The sequence below is a fragment of the Lagenorhynchus albirostris genome, chromosome 2 (assembly GCF_949774975.1).
Source record: "Lagenorhynchus albirostris chromosome 2, mLagAlb1.1, whole genome shotgun sequence".
Taxonomy (NCBI): domain Eukaryota; kingdom Metazoa; phylum Chordata; class Mammalia; order Artiodactyla; family Delphinidae; genus Lagenorhynchus; species Lagenorhynchus albirostris.
This window is the reverse complement of record NC_083096.1, coordinates 87,219,605-87,236,993: the sequence shown is the minus strand read 5'-3', so window position 1 is coordinate 87,236,993 and position 17,389 is coordinate 87,219,605. Positions and strand designations below refer to the sequence as shown.

The following is a 17,389-nucleotide window of genomic DNA, read 5'->3' as shown; positions in this document are numbered from 1 at the left end:
GTGGGAAAAAGTCAGAGTTGGACTGGGTAATAAAAGGTTTGTTTAGTCCAGCTTTGAGCCAGTTTTTAAACTTTGCTTCAGAATACAGCAACTTCAGAACACTTCCTTCTGATAAATGGTCAGTCTGCACCAAAACCCCCTCACTTCACTAACAAGATTCAACTAATGGAAAAAGACTAAGTAGGGTCTTATGTGTGGATGTAGCTTAACAACTGGGATGGGGAAAAATCATCTCATACACCAGGTTTACTCCCCCCACCTCACATTTTTTACTTGTATTACTTTACTCAAGGGTGATCCTCATTTTTATAGAAGGGGAAACAGGTACACAGAGGTTAAGTCCATGCAAAATGGCAGAGTCCAAACTGGAGCCAAGCCTGCCAACAATCACAGTAGGCTTCTCCACTAAAATTCCTCCTCCATCTGTCATGATACTTGGGCACAGAAGGGGAGCTTTCATTGTATCCTTAAGATTAACTGCTCTGGTTTCAAAATGCTTTCAGAGAGGTCGTTTCAAAAAATTCCCCTCCTGGTTGCCTTAAAGAAGAGGTAAGGAGAAAAATCAAAATAAGCACAAATCCCAACACACATAAGCTGAATAATTTACATTAGGAAGGGCCAAATTGAATCTTGATAATAAAAATGAAGACACAAAATATTTTCCTCAAGAAAATAAGCACATGGAAGAAGAAACATTTCTTAAAAAAAAAAAAGTTTATTTTAAAAAGCCAGCCTCTTAAGGTTTTATACCTATACTTTCACACTGTCAATTACAATGACATTTAAAAATGCATTGAATATAATTTATTGACTGTCTATCATTATCCTCCTGCCACCATTTAAAAGATATTAGGTGAAAAAATATTTACAGTTTTCATTCTGGTCCATCCTCCTTCCTATCCTTATACTAAACCCATTTCTCTACTTTTCAGATAAGTGAAAAGGGTCACAAAATCTTTAGGTTTATGTAAAGAGTAAGAATGTGTCTAATAATTCTAAGCAAAACATTAATTTTCTTTAAGGCCTTATAAGAAAAAGAAAAGGAGTTACTTATTAAAGCAAACATAGCAACTTCTCTCCCAATCTTATCCTTATTGGTTTGTGTGGGCCAAATCTCTATGGGTCTCTTTAATTAGCAAATATTTTTTAAAAAAACCCAAAAAACTGAACACACAAAGACTATCTCACACACAGTGCTAAGCTAGATGTGGCTATAAATGGAACCACTATGAATCAAAGGGGGAAAATTCCAGGAAAAACAACAACAAAAGATTCCAAGTCTCACAGTTTAACTGAAGTTTTGGAAAAACCTAAGCTGAATTCAGCTGCTGTTTGAAATGCCTGTCTATGTTTAATTTACTGAGGAGGCACAAATACACAGTTTTGTGTATTTTAATACTAATTTTTCCAGTGTGGGGGGGGGAAATACTATGTGATCTCAAAAGGGGCGGTGATCTATGACCACTCAAAATTTATCTTTGGAAAGGGGAGCAAAAATAGTAATTTAATGAAGTCAACTCTCAAGCACTTGGCTTCTAATAAGCAAACCAAGAAAAGATAACTGGAGGAGGTGTACTGATGAGTACAGTGCATCTAGAACAGCCAAGATGTTTGCAAAGTTTTATGCCTTAAATTTCCTAAATATATATCTAGCAGGCACATATGCCAAGCAACTATTGATGCTAGGAAAATATTTTAGTCAGGATTTTATAAAAACCCCAACTTTCAAATCTTCTAGTGACAATGTCTGACACTATTATTACAAATAACAATGAAGCAAGATTAAATTTTAGATTTGCCTCAAACTAGTTATTTTTCCTTGTAACAGAACACTTAAAATGGATGAATTAAGCAGAATGGTTTTAAAAGTTAAGGCTCCCTAAAGACTAAAACTTAAGGCACATATTATTATCACACTATCACAGCACATTATCATGACACTGTTAAAAGCAAAGATTTAAACAAACAAAAACACAAACCAACTTCCTTCTCTCATTCTTTTTCAACCACTTCCTTCCCAAAGGCTATGACATTTTTAGCCCAGGCTACTGGTAAGGAGTGAAACAAAAATTCCATCAATGAACCCCTGGTATGATTCCCACAGAAATGTCCAGTATTTGCATTGAGCACCACTGGTAGATCACAGGCCAATAGAACATTTGGGATCATGAGCTGCTCCATTTACCCATCAGCCCCACAGGTTCAAACTGGACTCTCCTCCTCCTTGGGGCCTCCTTCTATGTCTTTAGGATCCACAGATTCTGCTGCATCGGTAACTTCTTTTGGCTTCTCAGCAACATCTATACTGGTCTCCTCCTCTTTACTTTCCTTTTTCTGCTGCTGCTCAGCTTTCTGTTCTTTTGCAAGAAGTCGGTAATTGATGCCCATGCCGATGAAAAGATAGATGCCTGCGACAATAAGGATTATACCACATGCCCAGTATGTGTATTTATAGTCTCCATATATGTCATTGAGACGACCTAAAGATGTCAAAAAGAAAAAAAAAAAAAATTATGTGGGTAGACAGTTACGCCCTTTCCCAAATAAAGCTTAAGAATCCATTCAAAGAGCCCATAAATGACTAATTATCTAAAAAGAAACTGCTCATAATTATCTGATCTTTTACTTATAATGTCACACTGATTTTGGATGGCCCCGCGCAGTCTGTTAACTTTAGGAACTTGAAAATAATTAAATCTTGGCAAATTTGAATTGGGGAAATCCTAGAGACCACCTAGAGTCAATCCTCTCAATATTCAATGGAAAAATTTGTTGCTCAAAAGAGGTTTAGTAGTCTTGCCCAAGGCCATAGAGCTAATTCCAGTCTCCCAGGCCAATGTACTTTCTCTGACATCAGCATTTCCCAAAGGGCGTTCCTGTGAACACTCATCCTCTGCTAAAACATTAACTAACAGCAACACCCTTCCACCATTCTAAGTGCTTAATCCTCACAACAGGAAGGTTCTACCATCATCCCCACTGTATAACAGAAAAACTGAAGTACAGAAAACTTAAGTAACTCGTCCAAGGTCACAAAGCTTGTAAATGAAACAGGTTGGCTGATTCAACCCAGCAAGTCTGACTCTGAGGCCTGCACCATAACTTCTGTGCTACAGGGTTACTCCCTAGTGTTTGCAAAGTCAAGTAAATTTGGAAATGACACATAGTCTTTTCTATTAAAGGCTTTATTAGACCTGATAGTAAAGAAACTTATTTACTTTGGCGTTTCCAAACTTTTCTTGGCCATGAATTCCTTGTTACAGTAAAATTTATTAGCATCTCAAAATAGTATTTATTAAACTATGGAAAACCCTACACATAATAAAGGACATAATAACCAATTCAAATATAATTCCATACGGTTTTCCAACATAGGGCATCATGCACTCAGCAATACTTATTCTCTAAATATACACACGGCCCTGGGTCTGCTAGGCCCTGAGTTAAGGGTGAGCAAAGGAGGTAACATCCACAGCTCAGTGGAGAAGAGAAGTGTTAATCCAATACTACACAGACTGTGACAAGTGCTACAAGGAGCGTCTGAAGGCAGAAAATAGGGGTTTTAGACCAGCAATTAGGGTCAGGAAGCCTTTTCTTAAAGTGTAACCTTAGCCAAGACCTATAGGATAAGAGTTATCAAGGAGAAGGGAGATGGGAAAAGGCTCAGGGCAGAGAACAGCGAGTGCAAAGGCAGGTGATAGGAGGAAGCACAGGGTGTGAGAGGAGAAGCAGAGAGCAAACTGAGTGGTGGGAAATGAGGCTGGAGACACAGGTGGGCCAGGCCACGCAGGCCCTAGTAGGCCACAGCAGGGAATCTGATCTTCACCCTGAGAACGTGGGAAGCAACTGGAGTGTTCTAAGAGACGAAGAACAGCTAGAGTGGATATGGGTAAAGTTAGAAGCCTACTGACAGAAGAAAGGAGATTTGGATAAGAGTGGTAGTTGTGATGGAGAGAAAACGGGCAGATTAGAAAGAGATTTAGGAAGCAAAAACAGACAGGATTTGGAATCTCCTTGGGTATATATAGGGAGGAGAGAGGGTGGACAGGTCAGTAGTGGATCTTCTGTTATGTATCCTTCCTTGCTTTATGGTGCATAATCTCAAAAGCATGACTCACATCCAGAAGTCCAAATTATTGTTGCATTCTGTAGCAATAATAATTTTAAAATGTAAACCATTTAGCATTCTTAAGAGAATAATACACCGGGTTTTATTGTTACTTACTAGCTGTGTGATCTTGGACAAGTTATTTCACTTTTAGAAGCCTCTATTTCTTTATTTATAAAGCGGGAACAATAATTGTCCTACATCACAGACTTGTAATATATGGCAGAATATAGAAAACGACTAGGATAGTCCCTGGTATACTGTGAGCCCTCACCTGGTACCTACTGTTATTATTTTAAATATTACTGCTGAGATAAACTCCACAATTAAAAAGAAACCACCAACAGTATTTTAAAGGTGGTTATACATACATTTTTCTACAATAAACATGTTAGGTTTTTTATCAGGAGAAATTATTATACATACTTAAGTGTGTAATAGTTTTTATTCCTCTTTCAGCTTGATGATTCACTTTAATTCAGTTCTATCATTTGAGCAATTACGCTGTACCAAGCATTGTGCCAGCACTGAGGGTACAGAAGCGAAGAAAGACTGTCAAGCAGCTCACTGATTTCTGCCTTCTATCACCTTCCTAATCTTCTGTTTTATGTTATTAGAACCATACAAATAGGGAGACATACTATACCTAAAAGTGGTGGCCCCAGCAGGACAGGACAGCATTCCACAATGGTCACCAATCCCACAGCACTGGAGAACCTCTGGGGTCCAACCAGGTCCATCAGCGTTTCAAACAATACTGAGCTGAGCCACCCAAATGCGAATCCGAAGAATCCCGCATAGACACAGAATCCTATGTAGCTAGAGGACAAAGGTGCTGCCAGATGACAAACTCCATTTGCAATAATAGAAGCAGCAAAAAAATACTGAACTCGAGGTCTTATCCACTTTGTGTTGGCTACAAGTCCCATAGAAGGTCTGGCTACCATGTCAACAAAAGCCAGAATGGAAAGAAGGAAGGCAGACTTCTCACTAGAGTAATGCTGACTCTTGCCATAATTACTAAGAAAGACCAAAGGTGTAAACAGTCCAAAAAACATGAGCACATTTCCAGACAGGTAGAGCAAAAAGCCTCTGTGCTTGAACAGGGATAAGTCCAGGAATTTATTAAGTGTTTGGAAGACTGATCTTTTCTCTTCTTTCGGATTTCCTCCAATGAGATCTGTATTTGCATCACTTGCCCCCTTTTTTGCGTCAGATTTTCCAGCTTCCGGAAGAGATTCTTTAGACATATATCTCTCTACAGTGGTTGGCTTGGGCCCTATTGGTCTCATCAGAGCTCCAGCCACACAGCAGTTTAATAATAAGCCCCCAAGAATTAGGAAGCTTCCTCTCCAGCCATAGATACCAAAGAAAGCCTGATTAAGGGGGGCCAGGGTAGAAAGGAACACAGGGCTGCCTGCCATGGCCAGTCCATTTGCCAACGGTCGCCTCTTGTAGAAATACTTGCCAATCATGGTTAAAGCTGGATTCAAGTTGAAGGCAAGCCCAAGACCTGGGGAGAGGGGGTGAAAAAAGAATCACATACTCCAATAAATGTCAGAAACATATTTGGCATTACTTAACCAGACAAAGAAATTAAGAGGTATATAATTCAAAAAGATATAAATAAATGGAAAGATATTCTGTGCTCATGGATTAGAAGAATTAACATTGTCAAAATGTCCTTATTACCTAAAGCAACCTACATGTTCAGTGCAATCCCTATCAAAATCCCAAGGACATTTTTCACAGAAATAGAACAAAAAATTCTAAAATTTACATGGAACTACAAAAGACCCAATGTTCATGACAGCATTATTTACAGTTGCCAAGATATGGAAGCAACCTAAGTGTCTACCAACAGAAGAATGAATAAAGAAGATGTGGGGAGATTATATATATATAATTCCCCCCAATGGAATACTACTCAGCCATAAAAAAGGAATAAAAATTTGCCATTTGGAACAACATGGATGGACTTGGAGGGTATTATGCTAAGTGAAATAAGATAAGTTAGAGAGAGAGTAATGCAAATACTGTATGTTACCAATTATATGTGGAATCTAAAAAATAAAACAAACTAGCAAATATAATAGAAAAGAAACAGACTCATAGAGAACAAATTGGTGGTTAACAGTGGAGAGAGGGAAGGGGGTGAGGGGTAAGATTGTGGTAGGGAATTAGGAGGTACAAAGTATTATATATAAAATAAGCTACAAGGATCTACTGTACCACACAGAGAATATAGCCAATATTTTATAATAACTATAAATGGAATATAACCTTTAAAAATTGTGAATCACTGTGCTATACACCTGAAACTTAATACTGTAAACCAACTATACCTCAATAAACAATAAAATGAAAAATAAACTTAAAAAAAAGATATAAGTAATGGAAAGTACACACAATATTGTATAGCGGTTTAAAGTGTGAGCTCTAAAGCCAGGCTATGTGGACTAGCCAGAGTAATCTGGCAAGAAAAAGAAAGAAAAGGCATCCAAATTGGAAAGGAAGTAAAACTGTCACTGTTTGTAGACTATCATGATTTTATGTATAGAAAACCCTGAAGACTCCACCAAGAAATTATTAGAAATAATAAACAAATACAATAAAATTGCAGCATACAAAAGCAGTATAAGTCAAAATCTGTTGCATTTCTATATGCTAACAATGAGCTATCAGAAATTAACAACCCCATTTATAATCCTAAGAAAAAGAATAAAATATCTAGGAATAAATTTAACCAAGGAGGTTAAAGACTTGCACCCTGAAAACTATAAAACACTGTTCAAAGAAATTGAAGACACAAATCAATGGAAAGATATCTCGTGCTCATGGATTGGAAGGATCAACATTGTCAAAATGTCCTTATTACCTAAAGCAATCTACAAATTCAACGTAATCCCTATCAAAATCCCAAGGACATTATTCACAGAAATAGAACAAAAATTTCTAAAATTTATATGGAACCACAAAAGACCCCGAATAGCCAAAGCAATCCTGAGAAAAACGAACAAAGCTGGAGGTAGCACACACCCTGCTTCCAAACTATACTACAAAGCCATAATAATCAAAACAGCATTGTAATGGCAGAGAAATAGATACATAGATCTATGGAACAGAATTGAGAGCCCAGAAATAAACCCATGCATACATGCACAATTAATTTACAGCAGAGGAACAAAGAACATAGAGTAAGAAAGGATAGTCTCCTCAGTAAATGGTGTTGGGAAAACCAGACAGCCAATGCCAAAAAAAAAACAAAAAACAAAAAACCTAGACCACTATCTCACACCAAACACAAAAATTTATTCAAAATGGATTAAAGACTTGAATATAAGATCTGAAACCATAAAATTCCTAGAAGAAAATGCAGGCAGTATGGTCTTAGCAATATATTTCTAGATATGTCTCCTCCTCAGGCAAAGAAAACCAAAGTAAAAATAAACAAATGGGATTACATCAAATTGCTTCTGCAAAGCAAAGGAAGTGGATCAATAAAATGAAAAGAGAACCTACTGAATGGGAGAAGTCATTTGCAAATGCTGTATCTGATAAGGGGTAATGTCCAAAATATATAAAGAACTCATACAATTCAACAACAACAAAAAAACCCAATTATAAAATGGGCAGAGTTGGGACTTCCCTGTCAGTCCAGTGGTTAAGACTCAAAGCTTCCACTGCAGGAGGCATGGGTTCGATCCCTGGTTAGGGATCTAAGATGCCGCATGCTGTGAGGAGTAGCCAAAACAAAAAAAAAAGGCAGAGCAGTTGAACAGACATTTTTCCAAAGAAGACACACAGATGGCCAACAGGCACATGAAAAGATATTCAATATCACTAATTATTAGGGAAATGCAAATCAAAACCACAATGAGATCACCTCATACCTGTCAGAATGGCTATTACCAAAAAGAAGAAATGACAACTGTTGGCGAGGATGTGGAGAAAAGGGAACACTCATACACTGTTGGTGGGAATAAACTGGTACAGCCACTGTGGAACACAGTATGGAGATTCCTAAAAAAATTAAGACTTGAACAACCATATGATCCAGGTATCCCGCTTCTGTGTATTTACCCAAAGAATACAAAAGAACACTTAAATTGAAAAGATAACGGCACCCACCCATGTTCATCACAGCATTATTTACAATAGCCAAGATATGGAAACAACGTAAGTGCCCATCAACGATCGAATGGATAAAGATCGTTGATGTATGTGTGTATATATATATATATATATATATATATATATATATATACACACACATATATATACATATATATACACACACACACACACACATAACCCCCTCACACACACACACATAATGAAATACTACTCAGCCATAAAAGATGAAATGTTGCTATTTCTGACAACGTGGATGGAACTTGAGGGCATTATGCCAAGTAAAATAAGTCAGATGAAGAAAGACAAATACCACAATGATTTCATTCATATGTGGAATACAAAACCAACAAACAAAAACAAAATAAATTAACAAACCAAACCAAACAATTACGTAGATATAGAGAACAGAGTAGTGGTCACCAGAGGAAAAGAGGCAGAGGGCAAAATGAGTAAGGGGATCAACTGTGTGGTGAAAAAATAAATAAAACCAGACTATGTAGGTTCAAATCTCATCATCATCACTTATTGGCTGTGTAATGTCAGACACGTTGCCCTCCTGTGACTGTTTCATGGTATGTAAAACAGGCGCACAGCACTGCTGTGACTAAAGAACTTACTACCTGGCATGTAGTAAGCACTCAATAAATGTTAGTAGTTATTTTTATAATTGTTATTTATATTATTTGAAGGTGATTAACTGTCAAATCTGGCAAGTCACGTGAAGGATCATTATAAGCAAAGAATGTAATTAAGGAGACTGTTATCAAATAGAGTTTTAAAAACAGTTTTTAAAATAGACTATGCAATACAAAATTATTCCTTTTACAACAGCACCAAAAACTTTAGTGTGCCATTTATAATGGCTAAATTGTATAACTTTCCTGAAGGGCCAGAGAATTAAAACCAACATACAAAGTTTTTGTATAATTAAACACAACATTGCCAAGATGTCAATACTCCCCAAATGTAAGTGCTAACTTGACGTGATTCCAATGACAATATCAGTGCATTTCATTTTGGAGATGAGGTTAAATGATTCTAAAACATACTAGAGAACACATGGGAGTCAACCAGAAAATTTTGGGTGATGCAGGATGGGACTAAACAGAACTGATATTTAAAATGGACTTTAAAAAGCTACAATTGGGCTTCCCTGGTGGCGCAGTGGTTGCGAGTCCGCCTGCCGATGCAGGGGACACGGGTTCGTGCCCCGGTCCGGGAAGATCCCACATGCCGCGGAGTGTCTGGGCCCGTGAGCCATGGCCACTGAGCCTGCGCGTCCAGAGCCTGTGCTCCGCAACGGGAGAGGCCACAACAATGAGAGGCCCGCGTACCGGGGAGGAAAAAAAAAAAAAAAAAAAAGCTACAATCAATAGAATAGTGTGACTCTGACTCAGGAATAGGTAAACACTGAAGAAAGTGGACAGAAAGTCCAGGAATATACCTAAAATATATATAAACATTTAATGTACGATAAAAGTAATATTTTAAAATTACTGCAACAAGAATTACTCAATAAATGTTGCTAGTATAAGTAAATATTCAAATAACTTGGAGATGCTCTTCCCTGGCCCCTGCTTGCTCCCTACTTACCATTTATGTCTAAGCTATTCAGAGACTTAAACCAGTAAACCAGACTAGGTCACTCCCCTATTGCAAACCTGCTATTGGCTTTCTGTCCATAACCTTTACCCTGACCTTATCTCCCAGATCTCATACCAGACCATTCTCACCTGTGCTAACAAGCACGCTGCTGATTTAGGGTCTATGTTCCCCTAGATTTTCACAATGCTAGTTCCCTGCTGTTACTCTATTAAGGTCATCTCTTCAGCAAGGTCTTTGTATAGAATTTATCACTCCCTGATTTTTCTTATTTATTTCTGAGTAGCAGTGTCTGCCTCTTCCCATGAAACAGCATGACTTTGCTGGACTTGTTGCCCTATGCCCACAGCATGTAGACAGTGCCCGACATACATATGGTTGTTGTTCATGATATGCTCTTAAATGACAAAAACTGGTTACAAAATACTTTATGTAACCGTATCCCTTTTTGTTCTGAAAAAAGTTATGTTTGTGTATAGAAAAAAGTTGGGAAGGATATATATACATAAAAATGTTAGTAGTCAAAGTCTCTGGACTGTGAAGTTATACATAATCTTTATCATACTCATCAGCAGTTCATTATCTTAATTTGGCTATTAAAATAAGGGGGAAAGGACTTCCCTGGTGGCACAGGGGTTAAGAATCCACCTGCCAACAGAGGGAACGTGGGTTCGAGCCCTTCCTGGTCTGGGAAGATCCCACATGCCACGGAGCAACTAAGCCCATGCGCCACAACTACTGAGCCTGTGCTCTAGAGCCCGCGAGCCACAACTACTGAAGCCCGTGCACCTAGAGCCCGTGCTCTGCAACAAGAGAAGCCACCGCAATGAGAAACCCGCGCTCCGCAATGAAGAGTAGCCCGCGCTCTGCAACAAGAGAAGCCACCACAATGAGAAGCCCGCGCACCGCAACAAAGACTAGCCGCCGCTCACCACAACTACAGAAAGGCTACGGGCAGCAATAAAGACCTAACACAGCCATAAACAAACAAACAAACAAATAAATAAATAAATTTTTTTTTTTAAAAAGAGAGCGAGACAGAGATAGTAACCAATGACCGCCCTTGCAACGACTGCTGGACACATTTTATCTACAAATACTGACTATTCTTAGGACAAGGGATACAATCATTTCTTTCAATTCATTTATTCAACAATGTACACCTACTGTATGACAGCAATTTCTTTTTAAAACTTGATTTTCTATTGCTCTTAAATTAACAGGTTGTCAAAATGATAATTTCTATAAGGAGGGACTTTCACTCAAGATCTGAAAGACCAATGCAGGTGAATACCAAATAGCCAGCGATATATTAATGCTTGAAAATGAATCAACTCACCTCCAATGACTCCGACACACAAGTAAAGTTCCTGCACAGTGTTACAGAAGGAAGCTGCGATCAAGCCACAGCCTGACAAGCAGCCGCCAGCAATCATGATTGGACGACTGCCATATTTATTCACCAGGATACTGCTGATAGGACCTAAGAGATAATCAAAAATTTAGTGGTACACAAGGCATTGATGGCACTAAACGACAAGTCCTTCCAAATAAGCAGATACAACAAAAGGCAATGGTAAGAATATTGTTATCTATAATTATTTCATAATCATAGGTATGTGTGCTGGAAAATAAAGATGCTAGAAGAATCATTAATTGTGTATCTTCTCTATCTTGAAATCTTGGATGGAATTTTACTAAAATATAAAAGACTCTAGTCTTTCCTTAATCTTTCTCTCATAAGGCATAATAGGCTGAAAGCCTTGGTAACAGACGTTCATCGGCTTCTTGATTTATCTAGGATATGATCAACACATATTTAGTAAGTTTGCTCTATGTTAATTTTTGGGATAGGCAGACTGATGAGAGATTTTAAGAGTGTTCTTTACACATCATCATAAGTGTAGTTTGTGTCATATTTTTTAAAAAGAAGAAAAAACAAAGGCAAAATACACAATTTTTTCTGCAAGTTCAGTAGTTTTGCAATTAGGACATCTAAATTTAAAACAAAACAAAACAAAACTGTTCCCATTTACACCTAGATATCTCAGGTATTGAACTGAATGGAATGTCTTCTAGGGTTAACCGGGTTCTGTGCCTATACTGCTGTTTTGTGACAGCAAAACTATGAAAAAATGTTTGTAGAAGATTATCAGATAATGGTCTAAACATTCTCAGGTTTAACAACATAAACCAGATTAAATCTCCTCAGCTAAAGAGATGCATACCAAAAAATCAGTTTTTCTTTAACATGAGAGAAGAAACCAAACAAAAGTGTAGTGTTAAAAGGATCACAAATAAAAAGATTTTATGCGTTTCATGTATCAGTTTTCAAATACAAAAAAATCAAATGGCCTCTCCTTAGTTGCTACAAATAGGTATAAACTGTAATTCCCCTTTTCCAAAATTTTAAGTCTTAATTGAGTCTTATCTAAAGCAAACAATGTTTTAAGAGCTGTAACGCAACTCTTAGACTAACAATATTTGCTGAGTACAAACGAATGACATTTGACATTCTCTGAATTTCATTTATTTATAATACTTATGTCCCTACTTCATGGCTCTGGACTTTGGAGATGACAACTTTGTTTACATGACACCATAACATGTCTGCCTTGTTAAGGCAGATGACTGCAAATAAGAAAGGGTCACTGCAATGCATCAGTAGGGAAGGGGACACAAGAAGAACTAATATTTGAACTTGCAGCTAGTGAGAACCAAGTTTTGAATCCAGCCCATTTTCTCCCCATTACATATGTATTTTTGGAACTACAGTTCCAAAGTTATAAAGCAGAAGACATACAAATCAAGTTTCTCTTCTATTAGCACAGTAAATTCTGACTTTATTCTGTAGTAAGTCTATTTTTAAAAACAGACACAGAATGCACATATTCAGAATATACTACTGATCATATGTTGACATATTTTATTTCTATAAACACTATGAAAAATTCTGCATTACTCATATTCTAGTGCTACTATATTCAGAGTTGCAGTATGGTACACTATGATTAAAAGGACAGGCTCTGGCCCCAAGGAACCCAATTTCAAATTATGGTATGTATATTCAAACTGTGGTATGTATATATGTATACATACATATAATAAACATGCAAGAAGGAATGAAAGCTTTTGATATCCTAGTATTTGAGGACCAATTCTCTCTAAGGGGCTGGTCAAGAAATGACTGCGGGAGAGACTTCAGGCTCAACCAAGGATGTGTATAAACAAGTTCTCATTGAACTTCTAAGTCACTTCATGAAAATATTAGGCCACAGCTGCTTTAGAAATAATTTGAATTTACAGCTTGTGTGTGATGAAAGAATTAAATACTGAAAGAATATTCATGAAATATGTCCATATAAATTAGGCATTAAACAGATTTTTGTATAGTCAGAATTACAAAGATAAAAAAATACTGCCACACTGTCGACTCTGTGAAGTAGAAGTTAATGCTGTAAAGTCTACAGTATTTTAAGTTCTAAACTAGGGATGTTACGATGACATTACTGTGGAACTGAAAATATGTGAATTTATACTTTCATTTTTTAAAATTAATTTTTATTGGAGTATAGTTGCTTTACAGTACTGTACAGCAAAATGAATCAGCTCTACGTATACATATATCCCCTCTTTTTTGGATTTCCTTCCCATTTAGGTCATCACAGAGCACCGAGTAGAGTGAGTTCCCTATGCCATACAGTAGGTTCTCATTAGTTATCTATTTTATATATAGTTTCAATAGTGTATATATGTCAATCCCAATCTCCCAATTCCTCCGCCCCCCTCCTACTTTTCTTTGGTTGAGAGTCCACCTGCCGATGCAGGGGACAAGGGTTCAGTCCGGGAAGATCCCACATGCCACGGAGCAGCTAAGGTCCGTGAGCCATGGCCGCCGAGCCTGCGCGTCTGGAGACTGTGCTCCGCAACGGGAGAGGCCACAACAGTGAGAGGCCGCGTACCGCCAAAAAAAAAAAAAAAAAAAGGAAAACCTCAAACAAAAACCAAGAGTAAGTAACTAAGATCTTCTCCTTTAAAAATATACTTTAACAAGTATCAGTATATATCTGTGAACCAAAGCACATGGAGGGAGGGAGGGAGGGAGGGAGGCAGGGAGGAAGGAAAACTTAACCCTAAACCACTCACAACTCAAAACATATTATTGTTGAGGGTGTGGCCGAAATGTACAAGTTAAAGAATTAAGGCAGTTTTAAATATAATTCTTGTGGGGTCATACCACCTAAGAGCCAAACAAAACAAAATAACCCATTTAGTAAAAATTATGCCACAAGGCTCTTGATATGCAATTTATCTTTCAGAGTTATTTCAGGAAGAATGGCCCCAATTAGCTATCATTAAAAATAGAGAGGGGTACAGTTTGTAGGCCTATTATAACACAAATTCAGAGAAATGTGCTAGTTATCTCTGGGTGAGGACAAAGAAGGAACTGTTTTCCCAAAAGAAAGTGTCATGTGCAATTAGCACAACTGACATCACTTACTTCTGATGCAAAATGCCAGCGGCTCTCAAGCTCTTGCTCTTAGAATTGCAGCATGTGAACCTCTTGTTTGTAATCAGCTTAAACGTACACTGAGCACCTGGAGTACCTCTGGATAATATTTACGCCAATTTCTTCAAGCCATCAGTCAAAACCTGATTAGAAATCCTGGCAGATCAAGTTCAGAGCCTCCAAAATTATTGGTTCTCAGAAGCTAGAAAATGTCCAAAATCCCTTTTGATTTCTCTGGGCTCAGGAAAAAAAAGTAAGTACTATAATTTAGCACTTACATTCTTTTAAAAAGCACTTAATTTTACAATAGACAAAACAGGCATACGTTCAAAATTTTAAAGGCACAAAAAACTTACCCATTTTTCTGTGCAATGAGATTAAGCACTGAATTAATTTACAGACTTCAAATACTTATTCCTGTTTCATGAGATTACATTATTGTCTCAAAAGGATTACAAGCTTCCCAAGGGCAGGGATCAAGATCAGTGTTCTCTATCACTCACACCTAGCCTAGTGAGGACTCTGTGCATCCGGCTTAATAAATATTGGTTGAATCTGCCACCAGATTAGAAGCCTAAACTAAGGTTTTACAGTTGAATTGCAGAATCTTTATACTGGCTTTTAAAGAGCTCATGTGAAAATAATCTGAGGCACTAAATTATGATTAAAAAAGTGAAATCTTAGCTAAATAAGCAACATGAAACCCTGTCAATCCCAAACGATAAATACACTTAACTTTCGAATCTCTGCTAACTAAGCAACTACATATTTTATTATTATAGGAGGTTTTGACTTTTACATGTTAAATTGTGTTTTGATGTTCCAAGGCAAACAAACAAACCCACAGTATTTTAAATGATATTAAGGTAAGCAACGTACTCTCCACATTTCCTTCACAACATGTCAAAGAAAACAGAAAGGGAAAAAATGATAAAACTTAAGTTTAAGATGAAGCTGAAATGCTTTAGGACTAATTATATCACAAGGAACAAAACAAGGAGGATTTTATCCAGTTCTTTAATTCTAACACTATGAAAAGATTTTACCTGAGACTTTAAACTGTGCTATTCAGGTTAGCCCGATTTACTTTAATTCTCCCAACATCAATTTTTTAAAATCTTTATTTACACTTATACCTCAAGAGTCTAGCAGAGAGCAATAAGAAAAATAAGTTGTGCACATGTCATTTTTCTGAGAGTTTAAAAAATTTTTTTTTCCCCTCTGAGAGCTTTTTTAAGTTCAATGATACGGAATTGGAACAAATCCTCACAATTTCTTATTTCTGTTTCGGAATACTATAGTGCAACAAACAAAGCAAGAGTTGTCATTGTTAACAAGAATAAAAAATGTGACTCTAAACATAAAGCTCTGAGAAATACCATTTCAAAACACCTCACCGAATAAAACATTTTTTTTTAAGTTACCTAAAACAGAGCATCTGGTTGCTTAATGAAAATTAAAACAGCAGGCCTTAGTGGGTACTTACCTCCACCATACATGACAGCCAACATGATGGAAGATATCCATGACACTTCACTGGTGGTGGCGTTGAATATACCTTCAATTTCTTTGAAGAACACAGTAATAGATTTGGGAAACGCATAGGAGAAGCCGATGGAAATGAAAGCTCCAACTACCACTGCCCATCCCCAGCCTCCATCTGGGGGGGTGTATCCAACTGGACCTCCAACTGCCGGTGGCATTTTAAGTGTAGATAAATCCCAAAATGCAGTTCAAATCCAAATATCTAAAAGATACAAAATTTAAATAAAATGTCAGCAATAAAACACTCCCACCTAGCATTCCCAACAACAAAGCACCCCTCAAGTAACTGAACTATTTTTCAACGTTACTTGGCCAATATACATTATCTTCTAAGGACGTTATCAGAAAAAGAGACTTCAGAGACATGATATTGTCCACATTTTTTAGTAGCTTAAAGGAAAACAGCTCCTCACCATTTAAGAAACCATAACTGAAACAAATCCTTTTCAATAAATGTAGCCTTTGTATTTCAAATAAGCCTTCTTGTCTTAGCAGTTAATATAATCCCTCAAATTACTAATAACTAAATAAGTAAATAAATGTCTTATTTGACTATCTGCTTACAAAATTCACATAACACATACCCTACAAAAGTTTCAGGTTTTAATACAGGCTTTATAAGTTTTTCCCTTTTCCCATGTATTCTACAATACTGACTTTCTCTTACTAATATGCTGACTTAAAAGTAATAGGAAGGAGGTACCTGACTCACTAGATATGTAGCAATTTACAAAATAAAAGATCATTCTGAACACATAAGAATTTCATTTAATGACCTGGAAAATTATTTCAGAAAAGTTTCCTTTTATCTAACTTCCTTGGTTAAACTCCTAAACAACGCAACTAATCAATACAGTTGAACTCACAAGTTGAACTATAATGTCAAAAGATGGTAGTTTCAAATCAAAGATTATCCCGTTTTCTTGAAGCCACCTAGTACTAATGAATAGCAAGGTTAGAAAATGAAACTTCCTGTTAGATTATGAACAGGGAGAAGATGGGAATGTTTGTTTGATAGTAGCCTTACCTATTTTCTCATGAAGGTCTCCTTTAATTTATTCAAAGCCAACTTCCACCCTATACTATAACTCATCCTACAACAGTATGTTAGCATGTCCATTTCAAATTATCTCCACTCAGACTGTATTATACAATAAATAAATACAGGTCACAGATGACAAACTCACTCTTGGCTACAGCATTCTTTAGTCTAAAACACAAATCCTAATTTCACAGTGTAGGAGTCATCTCCTAAATACTGTTCCTTCCAATCCATCTGAACACTTCAAATATGATTTAAGACACTGGACATTGTAGGGGTGGGAAGAAGACAGTCCCAAAGGGAAGTTTCCCTAAAGGCAAGGATATAGGTTTCATCACTTCTACTCAACATTGTACTAAAGTTTCTAGTCAGTTTGTGCAGGCAAGGAAAAGAAATAAAAGGCATAAAGACTAGAAAGGAAGAAGTAAAGCTGTCTTCATTCACA

General features: G+C 37.0%; 1 protein-coding gene across 2 annotated transcripts in view; it reads right to left on the bottom strand.

Annotated features, from left to right (window-relative positions):
* Positions 1–703: 703 nt before the first annotated feature.
* Positions 704–17,389, bottom strand: part of SLC16A1 (solute carrier family 16 member 1) — a 34,617-nt gene continuing 17,931 nt past the window's right edge. Inside the window, exons 2-5 of one of the 2 annotated variants that reach the window (XM_060139316.1) lie at positions 15,844–16,104; positions 11,187–11,330; positions 5,577–5,621; positions 704–2,480 (exon numbers count right to left, since the gene is read on the bottom strand). In XM_060139316.1, coding sequence (XP_059995299.1) covers positions 2,203–2,480; positions 5,577–5,621; positions 11,187–11,330; positions 15,844–16,060 — 684 coding nt within the window. In that variant the 5' untranslated portion in view covers positions 16,061–16,104 and the 3' untranslated portion in view covers positions 704–2,202. Of the gene's footprint in view, positions 2,481–4,754; positions 5,622–11,186; positions 11,331–15,843; positions 16,105–17,389 lie in introns of both variants that reach the window. The other variant, XM_060139315.1, reaches the window with a different exon arrangement.